The sequence below is a fragment of the Amblyomma mixtum genome, chromosome 7, assembly GCF_055824585.1.
Source record: "Amblyomma mixtum isolate Tamu chromosome 7, ASM5582458v1, whole genome shotgun sequence".
Taxonomy (NCBI): Eukaryota; Metazoa; Arthropoda; class Arachnida; order Ixodida; family Ixodidae; genus Amblyomma; species Amblyomma mixtum.
In genome coordinates this window covers 20962387-20981766 of record NC_143018.1, presented here as the reverse complement: position 1 = coordinate 20981766, position 19380 = coordinate 20962387, and the positions used below count along the sequence as shown (strand labels likewise).

The 19380-nt window shown below is 48.6% G+C and overlaps 1 protein-coding gene across 1 annotated transcript in view; it reads left to right on the top strand.

Moving 5' to 3' along the window:
• The window catches only part of DCP1 (decapping mRNA 1), a 174514-nt gene extending 159605 nt beyond the window's left edge, over positions 1–14909 (top strand). The window contains exons 6-10 of the mRNA XM_089551874.1: positions 1475–1889; positions 2819–3081; positions 5084–5222; positions 8479–8579; positions 13978–14909. Of these exons, the coding sequence (XP_089408000.1) occupies positions 1475–1889; positions 2819–3081; positions 5084–5222; positions 8479–8579; positions 13978–14088 (1029 nt within the window). The 3' untranslated portion in view covers positions 14089–14909. The remainder of the gene's footprint in view (positions 1–1474; positions 1890–2818; positions 3082–5083; positions 5223–8478; positions 8580–13977) is intronic.
• Positions 14910–19380: the final 4471 nt, after the last annotated feature.

The following is a 19380-nucleotide window of genomic DNA, read 5'->3' as shown; positions in this document are numbered from 1 at the left end:
TCAATAAGTGATAAGAATTCGTTTGCGGCAGACTTGCGGTCACAATGCTCGGTCTGGTATAGTGACATGAAGTGGTACGGACATGGGGAGCAGCGAATTTCGGAATTTTTAAAGCCGGTTTAAAGTTTTTTTTTTAAGTTCACAGCTTTTTCGGACTGTTTGGTTATTCGGAATATTTTCAGTGTCCCACCGAGTCCGAAAAATCTGTGGGTGACTGTACTCGGGTGTCCATCCTGAATGATCCAGTAATGCACCTTACCTTTCCTCATACAGTGAAAGCTCGTTAATTCAAAACTCGATAATTCGAATTTTCGGATAATTCGAACTATACTACTTGGTCCGGCCAAGCTTCATAGAGATCTGTGTATAAAAAAGCCCGTTAATTCGAAAGCGAGTCGGTTCCGTGACGGATAATTCGAACTACGCGCCACACGCGCCACCGCGTCTGGGCGGCTTGGCACACAGCATGTGGCCAAAAAAAAAAAAAGCACCTCCTCCGCATAGTTAGAGGCTGAGTACGTCCTAAACGGGGACAGAAGATGGAACTAGATAAAACCTTGGAAGAGTGGGTACAGCTTAAATGGCGCCATCACTGGCGCGGCGGCCGGCGTGGCGGCACCGGAGGGAATGGGTTGGCGACCGCGCTGGCGGCTGCCTACCCTCTTTTCCGCGCAACCTCGGGAACTCGCAACTAAATGCTCGTTAATTCGAGCCCTGTTAATTCGAAAATACGGATAAGCACTGTCAGCGCGGCCCCAGCCAATGCCCATGAAGGCTATGACTTCGGAGGGGCGCTACAAATTACGAGCGAAAAACTTTTTTTTCTTCTTTGCGAGTGTTGTCCATGCTTCCACCCATCGGTCGGTCGCCAACGGAAGCACACGCTCAGCCGCGAACAAGACGCCGGCACAAGCGCTGGCACTCTGCCAAGTTCGCTTCCCCCTTGCTGGAGCTAACGTCGAAAGTGATGTTATCGCTGCGCAGCATCTTGGCGCGCCCCCAAGAAATGCGTTGGGGGGCCGTGACGGTGCTGAAAACGAGGCTTGCACAACCGAACAAGCGCTGGCACTCTGCCAAATTAAGTTTGCTTCCCCCTTGCTGGAGCTAACGTCAAAAGTGATGTTATCGCTGCTCAGCATCTTGGCGCGCCGCCAAGAAATGCGTTGTGGGCGGTGAGGGTGCCAAACGGAGGGAAGCGTTAACGACTGACGCTTTTTTTTTTTTTTTTTTCAGATTATTAGGCAAAAATCGGGGGTGGGTGGGTTCATTATGTGAGTGGGTTCGTTACGCGAGTAAATACCCTACATACACCGTAATGCAAATGGTTCTTGTCGGTTTTTCGCGCCCATTCGATAATTCGAACATCCGATAATTCGAACGTTTTTCCCGGTCCCGTGAAGTTCGAATTAACGAGCTTTTACTGTATTAACTTACACCAACTGTTGTGTTACCCTGGTGTATCTTGAACTCGCAGAAGAAGGCCGAGGCCTCGTCCAACGGGCACAAGCAGCACCGAAACCCGGCAAGGGCTCGCGGCAGTCGCACCTTTGTCTCATCAACAGCGGCGGCGGCAGCAATGGCAAGTGCCCCGCGCACCGAGGGCATGAGCAATGGCCACGCCACTGCGCCATCTCCTCCGAGTGTCCTGCACAAGCCGACGCCTCTGAGGACGACCAATGGTGTTGTCCCCGCTGTGGCGAGCACCGAGGTGCCGCCGTCGACGCCACTCAGTGTGGAGTCACTGTTTGCCGCGGTCGGCCACCAGAGTCCCCTCTTGCCACCCGAGGTGGTGCGAGGGGAGGAGGATGCAAAGCAGGCTCTGCTGCGGGCGCTGCTGGCCAACCCAGACAACCGTGTGGAGCACGTGGAGCGGATTCAGCGCAGCCAAGGTGGGTGGCTTCAGTTTGCCAGTGCAGATGGTTGAAGCTCTTATAGGGGCAGTCGGTGGCTTCAGTTTGCCAGTGCAGATGGTTGAAGCTCTTATAGGGGCAGTGGGTGGCTTCAGTTTGCCAGTGCAGATGGTTGAAGCTCTTATAGGGGCAGTGGGTGGCTTCAGTTTGCCAGTGCAGATGGTTGAAGCTCTCATAGGGGCAGTGGGTGGCTTCAGTTTGCCAGTGCAGATGGTTGAAGCTCTTATAGGGGCAGTGGGTGGCTTCAGTTTGCCAGTGCAGATGGTTGAAGCTCTTATAGGGGCAGTGGGTGGCTTCAGTTTGCCAGTGCAGATGGTTGAAGCTCTTATAGGGGCAGTGGGTGGCTTCAGTTTGCCAGTGCAGATGGTTGAAGCTCTTATAGGGGCAGTGGGTGGCTTCAGTTTGCCAGTGCAGATGGTTGAAGCTCTTATAGGGGCAGTGAGGACAACTGCATCCAGGCTTTTTTCTTGGTGGAAATCCATCCTATTTCACTTGCTCACATTGTTGATCTTTATCTGTTAGCAAAAGACTCATTTGATTGGAACACAGGATTTAAAAATTTTCCTGCTTCTTAATTCAAGCTTGTGACATCAGGACTGGGAAGGACTCCGTGATCACTGTTTGGCAGTGGATCGTGGCATAGCCTGCCACTAGGGATCTGCACCTAAGAAACTGTTTTTAGCACAGTTTTGATTGCTGAAATGGCCAGTGGTAGCGGCACCAGTGTTTTTTTTTTTTTGTTTTTTTTTCTGACCTTTTCTGGCCGGAAAAATTCATTTTCAGTGAAAGTGATGCCTTTGTCTAACAGCAGTGTGTGTGTGTGTGTGCTTGCGAGAAGGAGGGAGGGAGAGAGGAGAACAAGCCAATTCGAATTCTCACGGCGCTGGGTGGTGTGGTACTTCTCTTAGAAAGCATGAGGGCCAGTGAAGGGGCGTGCCAGGAGCCACGGCTCCGTGCGGCCTCCTGCCAGGCCAGCATGTCGTCCTGGGTTGTGGCTGATGACCTGCGGCAGAGACTGAGCCTGGGCCCTCCGTCTGCTGGCGAGGACAGCCTGCCCCCAGTTGTGACGCCCGCCATGCTGGAGCTTGGCCTGAGCAACGGCGAGCGTCACTCCCCACCGACGGCGGTCACTCTCGGTGACCAGCTTCCTCTTGCCAGGGAACCATGCAAGGTGAGCACAGCCTTCCTTTGGTTTGGGCGTCTATAAATGTTAATGGTACCCCGCCCACGGCGGTCGAATTTCGATGGAGGTGAAATTCTAGAGGCCCGTGTACTGTGCGATGTCAGTGCACGTTAAGGAACCTCAGGTGGTCGAAATTTCTGGAGCCGTTCACTACGGCCTCCATCATAGCCTGAATCGCTTTGGGACATTAAGCCCCCATAAACCATAAACCAATTTCGCATTTTCTTTCTTTATTTTTAGTGATGCGTTAGACATTTGTAAACATGAATCGCCACGTAGAGTTCGCCTATGCCTAGTAAATACCATATGTTGCTTTGTATACCTTATATTGCCGATTATAAGTGTTGACTTATTTTTTTAGAAAAATGACCTCATAAAGATGAGGAGTCAACTTATAATCGGAGTCGACCTTTACGCGGGCTTGTAAAGGCAACCTATGTACGGGGGCCAAACTAGTTTAGTCCGAGCCATAGATAGTAGATGTAATAGTTGTTGGACACGATGCAAAAGCGAGTCTGCTTAATAAACAGGAATTTGAATGCACAGCTCAAAGCAATAAACATTCAAAGCCAGCAGTTGGAGACAAATAGAGATAACAGGTGATAAAACGGCACATCGCATGCATGCCGGCCGACTAGCTGCAAACAGAACAGCCAGTGGTTCAATAGTTCAGGGGTTGCCGCAAGTACATGGTGATGTGGCCACACCAACAACAGCTGACGACTGATTTTTTGTGCCCTCTAGGAACCGCGAGAACAGCTGAAAAATCGGGCACTCTGGAAAATGAAATTTCACTGAAAAAATAGCTGACTTGTTGCCATTGTGGCGGAGGAGAGAGTTTTGTGCGCATTCTGAAGTATCATCCTGCATCACTTCCGACGGACAGCAGCAGCTCACAAGATGGCGATGACCACGACTGCGTTTTCCTCGAGTCATAAGAGATGTATCGTGGACAAATAAATGTTTCTTTGCATGACTTGGCCTTCGGAAAAACTTATTGGCGAGCTGGGGCTGCAGGGTGAGGCAGTGTCGACCCGCATTAGGAATCACTTTTTTTTTTTTTCTTGCGGCTATGAGTTGAGGGGTTGATTTATATTTGAAGTCAACACACATGCGGCAATATATGGTACTTATCAAAGTTCTTCTCCCCTGTAGTTTTGGGTTCAGTTCCAGCTGCCAAACGGCAGCTGTGATGTCACAAGTAAGGTTTGGGCTTCGCAAGGCTTACAAAAACTGCGATATTCATGTATTGGATGTTAAAGGAAATCCACGGTTGTTGTCCTGATTGGATTAGGAAAGCATGGATATGACGAGTGGTTTACAGGCTTTCCTTTTATGCGAAGCATACTAGCCGCACAACCGAGCTCTTCCTTGCTGCGCCGCGCGCGGCCGCGTAGCTACCACTTGACCTACATCGGCGCACCACGTGATATGACGTCACAACAGCTGTGAAAGCTGGGGCTCAACTCGTGCGGACGTGCAGCCTCCACCGGCGGCCTAACTCCCGCTCCTTCCGCTAGGGGCGCTGACGTCACAACAGCTGTGAAAGCTGGGGCTCAACTCGTGCGCTCGCTTGTGGACGCGCAGCCTCCACCGGTGGCCTAACTCCCGCTCCTTCCGCTAGGGGCGCTGACGTCACAACAGCTGTGAAAGCTGGGGCTCAACTCGTGCTCTCGCTTGCGGACGCGCAGCCTCCACCGGCGGCCTAACTGCCGCTCCTTCCGCTAGGGGCGCTGACGTCACAACAGCTGTGAAAGCTGGGGCTCAACTCGTGTGCTCGCTTGCGGACGCGCAGCCTCCACCGGCGGCCTAACTCCCGCTCCTTCCGCTAGGGGCGCTGACGTCACAACAGCTGTGAAAGCTGGGGCTGAACTCGTGCCCTCGCTTGCGGACGCGCAGCCTCCGCCGGCGGTATGCTTCGCATCCTAGGCTTAACCATAAGCTAAGCCAGGCCATTTTTTTTCTCTCTCTCTCTCTCTCTCTCTTTCAGGGGAACTTTTTTGTGCCACATATGCAGGCACCTGCTGCTTCAGATCTGCCACTGCTGACTCCGATGGCGTTCACTAAATGGACTGGCTTTGCCAGTGCAACACCGTCAGCATCATCCAGCTCCACATCATCAACCCTCGGTATGCATGACTTGTTTTTGATGCGTATATTTCCGCTGTAGAACTGCTAAGGCCAACATCAGAGTTGGTGCTTAAAAAGGGAATGTGAGAAGACGTAAACGGCACGACGGATACGCCGGGGGTGGATAGTCGAGGTGAATGCGTCAGATTGGTAGCTCAGAATGGGCTTTTCAAGTTTCAATATTTTTATTGTTGTTTATTGGTTTATTCTTTTATTTTCAAATCCCCAGCCATACTTGGAACATGGATGGTCAGCATTTAGTACTGTTGAGAACTACAGTTTCCGAGTATTGTAATAATTCTTGTGTGTTTTCAGTTATGTGACTCTTCACCTTGCTTTTCTAGCGTCACTTTCAGTGCGCATATGCTTTTAGCTTTGTCTCTGTTTCATACTGTCAACATTGGTTAATTCGTTTTTTGACTTTACTCAATGCCATTCAGATGTTGCAACTGGTGTCCTCTCATTTTTGAATAGAAGCTTGGTATTTCAAACTTATGTTGGTGAAATTCAAGAAGCTGTGTTCTGTTTATACAGGATAGCATTAAAACTTTGAGTGCCATGTAATTCAGCAGGATCTGCTGCCTGCGTGCTGGGTTTTTTTGTTTGTTTGTTTCAAATATACATTTTATGCTAGGAGCGTAGTACCACAGTTTAAGAGAAATGGTGCGCAACATTGAACCTTAACATGTCCCTGACCATAACACAGCAATTGTTTCCAAGAAAACGTACACTGATACCAGATGCAAAATATAATTGGGTTTAAAGGATGCGTCGACGCATTTTTAGGTAGGTAGACAATCAAGAACACAAAGTGTTTATGAAGTGTTGAGCAGTAAATCGCAGCTGTGTCAGATTTAACACTTTGTCGGTGTGGAATTCTTCAAAACTGGGCGCAACACATAGTACAGTGAAAGCTCGTTAATTCAAAACTCGGTAATTCGAATTTTCTGATAATTCGAACTGCACTACTTGGTCCGGCCAAGCTCCATAGAGATCTGTGTATAAAAAGGCCTGTTAATTCGAAAGCGAGTCGGTTCCGTTACGTATAATTCGAACTACGCACCACCGCGTCTGGGTGGCTTGGCACACAGCATGTGGCCAAAAAAAAAAAAGAAAGCACCTCCTCCGCATAGTTAGAGGCTGCGTACGTCCTAAACGGGGACAGAAGATGGAACTAGATAAAACCTTGGAAGAGTGGGTAAAGCTTAAATGGCTCCATCACCGGCGCGGCGGCCGGCGGCACCGGAAGGTAGGGGTTGGCGACCGCGCTATGTGAGTGGGTTCGTTACGCGAGTAAATACCCTACATATACCGTAATGCAAATGGTTCTTGTCGGTTTTTTCGCGGCCATTCGATAATTCGAACATCGGATAATTCGAACGTTTTTCCTTCCCGGTCCCGTGAAGTTCGAATTAACGAGCTTTTACTGTAATAAATTGTAGGTCAGACATATGTAGCATGACGAAACAAAAGTATGTGTAAACTTGAATTGCAAGAAATGCTCAGAAGATGGTGGGATTAACTCCTCTTTTTGGGCTAGTTGGTGCATACTTGAATTGGAGAAAAACTAGCGCCACACCATGCACACCACAAGAAACGAACGAGGACGAGACACAAGTGCTTGTGTCTCGTCCTCGTTCTTTTCTTGTGGTGTGCTTGGTGTGGCGCTAGTTTATTTCTCCAATTCAAATATGGTGGGGCCAGCAGTCAGTTTTTCTTTTTTTTTTTTAACTAGAGTAAACTGTAAAGTTGTAAGGAGTGAGCGTAGGAAGCGACACAAGTACACTCGGCCGTTGCAAAGGATGTGCACGGGTGCTTGCCCGAGTACACCAGGGCGTGGCGCTCAAACGATGAAGGGTTTATTTAGGTAGCGGGAGGCAAGTCTTTAGATGAAGCTATTGGGTACTAATCCCCATTTTATTGGGCAGGCAGCCTGTGGAGTCATGCAGAGGAAATAGTCAGTTATTCAGTGCTAGTTAAGCGTTGCATTAACATGTTCATTTTTGTGATAGCGCAGTAATGTCGGATGAATGTTAATTGCAGTTGTTTACAGTAAAACCTCGTTAATTCGAACTCGGTTTATTCGAAATCCCACGTAATTCGAAGGTTTTCGGCGGTCCCAACAGTTTCCATGCAAAATTTGCCGGATAATTTGAACAGCCAGTGCGCCCCTCTCCGGATAATACGTAGGTTTAAACCATGGCCTCCATGATTCGTGAAAAGAAAAATGTGTTGCCAGTCTCTGAGGCCAGTATAGTTGAGTTGCCAGAGTGGCAGCCAGGCGGCACTGCAAATCAATTTTCGGTTTCCAGTGGTTTGTTGTGCCTCAGCGATCTGCGCAGTCGACTACCAGTCTCGGAGGCTAGCTTTAGTTGACAAAGCAACAACCAGGTGCCGCTAGGTCATAATTTTTCTGGCTCTGTTTCCGTTGTTTGTCTAGCTCGTGGCAGGCGCTGCTCGTAGTGTTTTGATTGTTCGGTGCCGCAATCAAACGTGTTCTGTGTTCAGGCGCGTTTATACTCTGACGTAGCGCGCGCTCGCGCGGCACGGCTATGACCGCGGACATGTCCGGCGGCTTCGGCGCACTCTGACCGCACCGTGGAGCATGTCTCTATTTCGCGCCGAGCGCGCCGAAGCCGCCCACCCAGAATGCACTGCGCACGCCTCCCGCGCCACTCCTCCCCTCTACTCCCTTCGCCACTCGCCTCCTCTCCCAGGCGGCGTGTTGAACGAAGAACGTTCTGCACTCGCGTCGGAGCTCCGCTCCAAGCAGTGCCTCCAATCAAAGGGTGGCAGAAGAGCGAGCGTACCCAACACCACCGCGTCCCCCCCCCCCCCCCGTAGCCACAAGTAGCAGTCGCGTCGGAGCGCCTGGCGTAGCGTCGCCGATCTGACGTCGACCACAACCGGCTCTCGCCCACGCGCCGAGAACGTCGGAGTATGTACGCACCTCTAACTACCGCGCCGAGCAGTCGTGCATCGATGACTACTTCAAGTGACCATTTTTCAGGCAAAATAAAGGTGCAATGATGATGCAGCCATGTTTCATACGTTTATTTTCTCATTTTTCGTCGATTTTTGATAATTCGAAAACCCGGTTAATTCGATGATTTTTCGCGGTCCGACGGATTTCGAATTAACGAGGATCTACTGTATCTCACTTGATGTGTACTCCAGTTTGGGCAGTACTTACTGGCACTGTAGATTGACACCACCAATTGGGTGCCTGTACCTGAGCTGCTCTGTGCCCTGCAGGCCCGTGCATGAATGGAGAAGCGGTGCCCTGTAGTCAGGGGGACCCAGTGGGCGCCCTCACAAAGGACCAGCTGAAGGACGCACTCATCCACATGCTGCAGGCGAGTGTCCCTGCTTGCCCCTCTGGCAAGAGACGGCAGAACAGCCATTGTTAAAGGGACACTGTGGACAGTGTCGTTCCTGGTAAAATTGAAGACTCCAATTTTTTTGTGCCTTTGTTGGCATTGTTCTGCAATGAAGGGCCAAAAAGAACAAATGCGCATAGAAAGGCTCACTGTTTGAGAGAGAGAGTTTGGTAAATCTTGCTACTGTGCTAGTCTGTTCTTATAAGTCAAGTCCACTTATAATAATACTGGTTATAACAATATATCAGATATAACAATGGTCAGTCATGGCATCATCAGCTTTGCCTTGTGTTCTATGGTAAAATAAACTGCTTATAGCAATGCTGTCAAGGCACATTATTGGTTATAACAATTAAATCTGGTAATTGAGTGTCAACCATTATAGAAAAAAAAAGAAGGAAATGCTACAACCACACCAGCAAAACCATGCTTACAACACAAAAGCGCGCACGTGTGGGGCCGACCAATGGACTAAGCTGGTGCAGCAACGCCACAAAAGCAAAAGAGGCAGGCGTCATCGCGTCAGGAGAGCTGCTGCATTGCTGCATTGGCTACGCACGCCATGCATACCCCCAGTCAGTCGGTGCAGTGCACGTGCATGCAGCCAGCGCATTTTTTTCTCTTGTCAGCTGTCACCGCACCCTTGGTTCTGCATGCTTCTTGAATTTCCCATAAGAATCACTTCCGGAAAGCCGGCTTGATTCCTGTGACGTGGAGGTGCGCGAAGATCCTGGTGGCGCAGCGATGGCGGTGCTTTGGTCATCGGTGAACATTATTCCGGTTTCCTGAAGTTCGAATTAACGAGCTTTTACAGGCTTTAGAACAATCAAACCCCTTCGGGTATTTACTGTCAATAAATGCTCTGAAGTTTGTCATCTTTTATTTTTTTCGGCACAACCCTGTTACAGTATAATCTCGTTACTACAAACCTCACATTAACGAATTTTTCATATTAACGAACTTTTTCAAAATCCCTGCCAAAATATCTATATTTTCAATGTAAAAATATTTCACTACTACGAATTTCAAAATACCGAACATTTCAGAATAACGAGCATAATTTATTTGCCCACCTATTATAAATGCACCTCATTATTACGAACTTACCCCGGAGAAGTGAGCCGACTCCCCGAGAGGCACACGCTAACTCTGCTAATCGCCAAGGGCAGGCATCCGATACAATCCAGTCCAATCCGAAGCCGCCTCGCAACCGGAAGTTGGCTCGTCTCTCCTCCTCCGTTTTTTTTTTCTCCCACGGTGTGCCACGGCTGGTCTCGACGCGCGCACTCTCTCCTCTCTCCTTAAGAGAGAGCGCGCGCGTCGAGACCGGCCGTGGGTGTGCATGTGACTAGACTACCTCCGCGCTTTTCTTTTTTTGTGTGCGGCCGCCGCGAACGCGAGGCCTAGTCGTTTCTCGCCGCTGCGTGTTAACTGTGCTGACGATGAATTCTGCGGGCGCCAGCGTCAAGATGAAGCGACGGCAGTTCACGCTTAAGGAAACACATCGTTTCGGAAGCGCCTAGTGCAGCGCTGTTAAACCTTCGGCTCGGACTCCCGACAGCCATAAATGTCCGCCAGGCTGCCGAAATGGTAACTGGGGTGTGGTGGAACGTAAAGGCCTCGACCATCAACAACTGCTGGAGGAAAGCTTGCCTGGTGAAATCGCCGCTTCACACAGAAGACTGCGATGACGCTGATAGCACGGATGACGACAGCGCAAAAGAGGTGCGGACTGAAGTCACTGCGAAACTCTCTGTAGACTCTTCTGTAACTTTTGCCGACTACGCCGAGTCGGAAAATGCTGCCCCTGACTGTAGAAGACATCGTGAGGAGCGTTCGCGAGTATGGAGAGCGCGGCGAAGAAAATGAACTGGACGACGATGCCGGCTCGCCGCCTGCAGACCAAGCGGCCGAACCTGTGTCTGGTGCGGAGGTTCTTGCATCCATAGGCAAACTTCGCACATTCATCGGACGTTGTAGCGATGTGCCTGATTCTGTGCTCCAAAAAGTTGACGTTGAAGAGTTCGTCCTGGGACGCCTGTGTTGCACCCGCCAGAATCACGGATTTCTTCAAATAAATGAGCGCTGAACCTCTCGTTTGCGTTCCTGTATGAAAATTACATAGCTTGTCGCGTGCCCTTCCTGAAGGTGCAGTATTTTCATTGTCCAGTAATACTACTACCTTTTTTCGCGAGTCTTTCGTTATTACGATATTTCAAAATAACGAACGATTATTCGCGACCCCGCGAAGTTCGTTGTATCGAGATTTCACTGTATAACAATTATTGGTTATAACAATGGTATTTCCACGGCACTTATATTGTTATAAGTGGGCTTGACTGTATAGCATTAGTTCTTATCAGCTCTTTAGCCGGTTTTTAGGCGACGCTAGCACTAGTGTCTGTAAGCACTAGTTCGCATCGCTTCACAAGGAGGGTGTGTGAAACCCATGCCGCAGTGCGTACTGCAGTTATTAGTTTGTGTTGCTGCTCACAGAGGGCTCCACAAGACCATTTCACAGCACACGGAGCAAGCGCTAGTTTGCGTTGCTTCACATAAAGAGAGCCCAGAGACTGTGGCATGACGCACAGCTCCACTCCTCTTACCTCGTACAGGTCGTGTTCCATGTTTCTTGTAGGAGAATTCAGCATGCCGTGACGGATATAAACGTGAACAGAAACCATGAAACGCGAACATGTTCCCAAAAAATTCTTCAGTTTCGCACTATAGCTAAAACTGTTAACATTTTCATCAGACTCGTAACTTTCCTCGGTGTTTTTTCGCTTTCTATCCCTTTCTCATGGTGTCCCTGTCATGCTGCATATGTTCCTGAACTAGCAACTTGTCATTTATAATCAAAACTCGATTTAACGAAGGTATCCTAATTCCCACTCAGACGCCCATAGGGTTCAATGCTTTGACTAACCCGAAATAACGAAACCGATGCCGTGATCTGTCCCGATTTAACGAACCTTTTTTCGAGAAATAAAGGTGAAAAAGTGTTAATTTTTGGTCTATTTTGTAGACAGCACCCCAAAATTTATTGATTGCGAGCCAGCGGTAACAGCGCGGAGCATCTTCGGCCCGCCGCTTTTTTCAAACTGCGCGGCGCAAAACGAGTTTTAATTTTGAGTCGAGCTCACAAGATGGCGCCAGCAGTAAAAAAGTTTCGTGCCACATTTCATAGATGGCGCTGTTGCAGTTCACGTGTTTTTTTTTTGTGTGTTGCGCTCTGTGTTCACTCTTGTGCGGATATTTCCCGTGCCTTTGAACGCACGTCTTTTGTCAAGCTCAGCTTGTTAGGCCTCCATCAGTCTAGCCTTGCTATCGTGAACGCAGACGTGGTGTGTGCGAGCAAGCGCGCCGCTAACCCTCCTGACTAGCAGATGGAGCCCTGCAAGAAACAAAAAAGGCTTACCCTGGACGAGAAAGCGGACATAATTCGTGCTGTGACAAGTGGACAGAAGAAATGTGACGTGGCTGCAGCACATGGCATTCCAGCGAGTACTCTCTCCACAATATTGAAAGGGAAAAATGACATCCTCCGTGCCACTTCGTCAGAGAATCTCTCGCGCAAAAAAACGCTGAAGACTACTCCTCAAAGCAAAATGGAAGAGGCCCTCTTCGCCTGGTTTATGGATTTGTGGGCGAAGAATATTCCCGTGAGTGGAGACCTGCTCCAACAAAAAGCTCGCTCTTTCGCGTGCTTGCTGGGCGACAACGAGTTCAAGGCAAGTCCCGGCTGGCTGTCGCGCTTCAAAGAACGACACATCGTCGGGAAAGTGCGCAGCGGTGAAGCGAGCAGCGTAAGCATGGCTGTAGTCGGCAACTGGCAGTCTGAAAACGTGCCCGACATTCTGGGAAAATATGCCCCCAGCGACGTCTACAACGCTGACGAGAGCGGTCTATTCTAACAAATGCTGCCTAAACACTCGCCCTGAAGGGGCAGGCGTGCCACGGCGGCAAACACAGCAAACAAAGGCTGACTCTTTTGCTGTGCGTCAACATGGATGGCACCGACAAACGAGACCCGCTTGTCATCAGAAAGAGTGCGAGGCCGCGCTATTTTAAAGGCACCAAAAAGCTTCCTGTGAAGTATGTTGCCAATTCAAAGGCTTGGATGTCGTGTGCCATTTTCGCTACATGGCTGAAGGAATTTGACAGCGACATGTGTCGCCAGAAAAGGAAAGTGTGCCTGTTGCTGGATAACTGCACGGCCCACTACGTTGCAGAGCTGACCAGCGTGGAGCTCCGCTACTTCCCCCCAAACACAACGTCCGTGGTTCAGCCCTTGGATCAAGGGATAATTAATAGCGTGAAGTGCGCATACAAGTGTCAAGTCGTCGACAGAGTTCTCCTCAACCTGGAGCTGAAGCACGAGACGAAAATAGATATTTTTATGGCGGTTGAGATGGTGGCGGCGGCGGCTTGGAGAGCATTGAGGCCATTGATAATTGTCAACTGCTTCTGGACTGCCGGTTTCGGTACACTAGGCCCTGAAACTGCCGAAGCTGGTCCGGACTGCGCGAGCGCCGTGCACGAGGATGAAGATGCCTGGGAACACCTTTCCTCAGTGGATGAAGTGCCCACAGGCATAAGTTTCTCAGACTACGTGAACGCCGATGCAAACGCAGTCACAACGGAAGTTTTGACTGATGCCAATATGTTGCGGCTTGTAGGAAGCGTGGAGGGAGTGACGGCTGAAGATGCTGCCGACGACCCTGCAGGTGCCGAAACTCCCATGCTGACACCAGGTCAGGTGATGGATGCTCTCGATCTGCTGCGACATTTTGCCGGCACACACGAGGGGACGGAAGACTCGCTGGACGCACTTCAGACCTACGAGAAATCGGTGCGGCCATTGCTGACAAAGCGCACGCAGGCAAAGATCACCGACTTCTTTGGCGGAAAATAAATTTGTAGTCCCCTCGGGCCTTTCTTGTTGAGTAAGAAATTTTGTTGTTTCTTTTCATACGCGTTAGCAGCGCCGGTCGTTTCCGCGGTCCGCAGTTTCATTTTGGGAGCATTTACGCTTCACAAATATGATGCGGTAGCTTTCTGGATGCCGCCATACCATATAATCAAATGTACCGAATTATGTGCCCAAGAAATGCCTCATTCAATTTAACGAAATAATTCACGGCTCCCCTCAACTTCGTTAAGTCGAGTTTTAACTGTACTTGGCGACGGACTGGGTTAATTGGAGAGACATGGGAGAGGCCTTTGCCCTGCAGTGGGCGTAGTCAGGCTAATGGTGATGATAAAAGGGGGAAGCGGAGGGATCCTTCTTCTGCTATGAGCTTAGTGTTATTTGAGTGGTGCAATAACTTATGCGCCTCCTCTTTCTTTTTTGTTCTCCCTTCTTGTTGCACAGACGGACGACAGCTTTCTGGTGAAGCTCCACGAGGCTTACGTCAGAAGTCTCAAGTCCCGATTCAACCTTGAGGCACGGAATCGCAGTTCATCCTCCACGAGTCACTCGTGAGGGTCTTGGACCCTCGTCGAGCGGCTCACGTTTTGTGACCCTCGTGTAGCCCATGTGTAGCCCACAGCTGCCCATTCACCAGCCGCTGTCTGCCGTATCTGCACGGCTACATTGTAAGCTGTGTTTGGAGAGAAATCTTTTTGGAGCAACTGTCGCATAGGCGTTGAACGTGTGCCACCCGGGTGTTATCTGACATGCTCGATATGGCAACGAACACTTGTGACGTCGCCTCTGTGCGACGGTGACGATTAAGGTCTTTGCTGGTTGGTTGTTTTAAGCAGTGGTGCAGCAAGTTGCTGCCGATGTTGACAACTACGGCCCTAAGCTGTGAGGCTAGTTTAGCATTTGCGATTGACTTCGTATCAGTTTTAATCATCACGTCCTTGTCATTTTTTTTTTCTTCACTTGCAACTCTGGTGGAGCTCCCTGTGTTTCTGGTGCACCCTATTGCGGCCATGGAGACCACTTCTTTTTTGTAGGAAAGAGGTTTTCGTCGTGTCTTTCGGCGCACTTCCGTCCGCTAGGACGAGGAGGGGCGGCCCTATGTCATCTCGAAAGTGACTACCTCTTGACAAAGTCACGCGGTTTCACTCTGTCAGAGGCCTGTAGGTCAGCTTTGCCAATACAGTAGACTGCGTTTAACTCGGAAGTCGTAAAAACAATGGAAAATATTAAAGTAATCTAAGTACCAACGTTTTCGATGTACTAATCATGTATTATAAAAGTTGAAGCCCTCTACGGAGCTATATTTTGCGATATAGACACCACTGTGTAAAAGGAGACCTTTCAGGGGTCATGGCACTGTAACAACTTTCGAAAAAAAAAAAAAAACAGCGCAGGAACAGGGACACGAGAAAAGAAGACGACGGGACAGGCGCTGTTCCGTCGTCTTCTTTTCTCGTGTCCCTGTTCCTGCGCTGTTTATTTTTTTTCTCAACATGTACCAACTCGCTCAACTCGCCGTTTCACTGTAACAAACATGGCCAACAAAGATAAGAGGGCGATCGCGCTGATAACACTCAGTGGCAGCGTCCGGCGCCATGTTTGCTGCGGCTCTGATTACACCACTACCCATAGAGGTAAGAGATTGGGGGTTGCTGTTTTGAGTTTTCACGGGTCAGATTTTGAGATATCTGGAGTTTGTCATGAAAGAATTTCAAAATGAACAGTGAGAAATACAGTGCCACCAGTTGTGTGACAAAAATTTTCAACTTGACCGACATTTCAAGACAACACGTGTTCGAGATAATGAGGGTTTACTGTACTGTAGCAAGCGGATGCAAAGGCAACGCGCGAGAAAAAGTGGGACACGGGAATCCACTGATTGGGCAGTTTATAACATGTTCCAAGAACTCGTGCTACAAGAGAACAGCATTAGGCAAAGTAAAGTAATCTGCTGTTCATGCTGACCGAGTTAACTGACTGCTCTCTTATCTGCGCACAACTGCAACCTTTTGAGGTGGATATGTCGCACGTTCTAATTTTTCTTGACATTTGCTTTTGTGCGGGCAGAAGGTTTTCCTTTGCACCAATGCCAAAAAAATGTACATACTCCCGAACCATTGTGCGCGTTAGGTTGAGTCGCTAGGTTGCACCAGCAAGCAACTCCAGCAGAGTTGTAAATCAAAGTATATCTCATTGTCACTTTTTTTTTTTCTTTGCATCAGAAAGCCACTGTACTAGGTCATGTACATACAGTGGCATTTGTCACCTTGAACCAAACTGTGTCTCGAAGCAAGGCAGTTTAGGCATGCCTCTTTCAGCCTGGTGCTGTCGCCACTATTTCGCATGCCACGTGCTTTTGTTAGCCTGTGCATGGAGATTGTTGCTCATTGGTTGTTAGTCCCCGTGGTTGTCCAGGGTAATGGTAGCTGACGTTGTGGAACACAAGGGTTTGAAGAAAGCCAGTTCCTTCGTCTTCTCGCTGTGAGGCAGTTGTTTACAAGCACCACTTGGCAGCGTAATTTAAGCGAGCAGTAAGTTGGCGACGATCGGTCGCTGCACAAGATTTCACTTGCATGCAGTGGACACGATGCAGCCGTGGGCTGCTGACTCAAGGTCTCATAGTTGCTACATAAGAGCAGCAGCTAACATTGGCTTCTCGGTCCTGCATAATGTTATACGACAGTCATTAAAACAGCACATTCAGGGCACGTTTTATTGTCTGAGTGAGCTGTCGGGGTGCTTGAGGCAAGAGGACAACAACGTGAGTAACGTATAAGAGGATAGACGGAGGTTGCAAAAAAGAAAGAAAAAAGTACGGGGTTTGGAGTGGCCTCTTTTCGTTCTTCTCCAACTTTTCTTTTTGTGACGATGAAGCAGCGTGGAAATGCTGAAAAAAAAAAAATTCATGCACAGGTGTATTGAGCGCGCAAGCTAGTGCCATGTGCACGGTAAAAGTAGCGCGATGAGACAAGAGGAACGAAATTTCCATCTCTGCCGTTAACTTCCACCAGCTTGCCTAGATCTTGGGCGTTCTGAATTTGCTCCTGCCTTTTTGAAAATGGCGTGGACGAGTGGCATGCTAAAGTGTGACGAAGGAATTGGTTGAAGATCAGAGGCATGGGCTACTTGCCAGTGGTTGCTTCGAAAAAAAAAAGAAAAAGAAAAGGCAGTTCAGGAAAATGGCAGCCGCAGATTGGTGTGCAGCGCATTGCTCTGCGCTGCAGCTGGCATTTGGCTGAACTTCAGGCGTGTGTTGAAAACGCCGGCATGGTTTTTTTAACCACTTTTCCTCAGGTGCATTGAGAAATAGATGTGTAATTTTTTTTAAAGTCCTTTTAAACATGGTGCCCCATGTCATTGTTCTCACAGAAATGAGCGTTTGTGTCTTGTGAAAGATTGGATATGAGGATGCTTTGAATGCACTCCTACGTATCGATACGTTCACTCAGAAATCTGATTCCCACAGGATTGGAAGAGCTTTTCCTTTGGCACTGTGGAGTTTGTGCTCTCTGTAGAACCGTGCTTGGCACATCACCTCCCCAGGACCCATGTGTCAAAATTACTGGGTCTGTTCGCCAAATTTCTGCAGTGCACGTGTAGTTCTCTTCCAAGAAAGTCAAGGAAATGGAAGGATTTGTGACCGGTTGCTACGATGGAAAAGGAGGTGGCTCTGTATTAGTGCTGTTTGAGTTTGCACATTGGCTTCTGCATCTAAGAGGCGTACTGCCTCTGGTCGATACGTCGAAACAGGCCGTGGTGTTGTGCCGTTGTATTTTGGCTGCCTGGCAGGTGAAAAATGCATCGACCTGTTTTTAGGTATGACCCCCCCTTTTTTTTTCTTCACAAGCACGAGCAGTTGTACATTAATGAATGAAGCTGCTAACCTGTGCCATGAGAGGACGCTGGCAGAGCTGCCACCTTTTCGGTTGCATTATTCTTGCAAGGTACCTTGTGCGCTTGCCGACAGTGCTTTACTTCGGGCTCAAGTGGTAAATGTGTGATCTGGTAGTGTTTGCGGCACGTCGTTAGTGCATGCTGGGGGCGTTAACTGAGACTAGGCCAGCGTTTCGTTTTTGAACTTTTCGACAGCCAGACTGTGTGGAGGGGAATGTCTTGCTTTGTTCCACACCCCTGAACTTGTTCACTTGTGGTCAAAGAAATGTGCGATGGGTACAACATTGTGTGTGGAGGAGTCTCTGGCGGACATGCAAGGCTGGTTGTTCTGTTATTTTTTTTTTTACCAACGCTTGTGCGAGTCGACACTATGGGATCCAAACAGGGTGTGTGTATGTGAGTGAGTCATGTGTGTTCTCCAATGAGTGTGTGTGTTTGGGGCTTGGTGCACTGTCTGGCACTTGCAGATGACCCCTGCAGTGCTTGCTGTACTTAGGCTGATACATCCTGCAATACTTGCATTTCTTGGTTTTTCATAGACTTTTTTTTTAGCTCCTAGCACTTCTGAGAAACTTGTCTGTTCGTAAGTTTTTCAGGAGTTGGTCAGTATCGTGCACCACACTTGAAATCGAGGCTTGTGTTTGCGGGCTTCCCGAAGCTAGTCGAGGCAACTGTTGTTAAGCCTTGGAAGCCTGTTGTGCTTTTTTTTTCTGTTGCACGACATTGAATTTTGTAGCTTTCAGATTCTCGCCATCTTCATCGTTGTTGTAAATAGCAGATACACTGAGGAGTGTGGGATGTGTTAGAGCAGCCCAGACATCAAGATGACTAGCTTCTCTGTTGTGCTCTTATGTTCGTCGCAGTTCAGAAGTTTTTACGTGCAGTGCAGGCGAGTGTTTGTGCCCTTCCCTGTGTGTATAGCTGCCGTGTTGTACCACAAACGTGTACAGCAGTGCAACTTATTGTGTGTAATGTATATATGCAGTCTATATGTGTACAGAGACATTGATCACACGTGGTCGGGCTTTTAAAAGCTGCCCCCATGAGCAACTGACTGAAGAGTTTATGTAGGCGGTTTTTCTCTCCAGCACCAACACATTCGTGTACAGACATTTGCTGTCGTGGTTAGCGTTGAAACTGCTGTTAAGCTCCTCTCATTATTCATGGTGCCGTCCTGTCAAGTACTTATAATACTGGAAACATGAATATCTCTTTCCTGGCAGGTCGAGCGTGGAATAAGTTAGTTGCAATTTTGGGCAGCAGTGGGAATGTTAGTTCGGTAACGCATTGTGATAGATTGTATCTTGGAAGGGAAGAAACTGCCCGCTTGGGTTATCTCCGACTAGTGTGCATTCTTTGCCAAGAACTGTGTGGAGGGTCGTGTGTAAAATTTGTGTGACGTTTGCTGTACCTTTCTTTACTTAATTTTAACTCTTCACTACTAGCTCACATTCGTGGGATACTTGTATCAGTGTTGTGAAACCCAAACTTGTTCACTTAGCAAGTAAAGCAGGCTAGACCAGCATACAGTTAAAAAAAAAAATTTTTCTGCTTCTATTGCCATGGTGACTGATTGGTTTTCAAATGAAAAAAAAAAAGCTCATGTTTCACTCGATAGCTTTTGCAGCCAATCACTGTCTTCGTGTGTTCAGTTTAGTGTTGGAACTGATCGGTATTTTAAATATCAATGAGCATTCAGCTCGTGCGACTGGCATGGACAGTGTTTGTGGTGATGACTGAAGTTGATGGATAGATAGTTTTCAAACACAGGGGAAGACACAATAGCCTTGCACTTGGATTTTCACTCTGCCAGTTTTTCCTTTTCATTTCATCCGCAGTTCGGGGTTATACTTGGAGCATGTAGCGTTGCAACGTTACCAGTTCTGCTGAAAGAGTGGGAGGGCTGAACTTGCTTTTGTTGTTCTGTGAACATCCTATCCATTCTGGACTTAA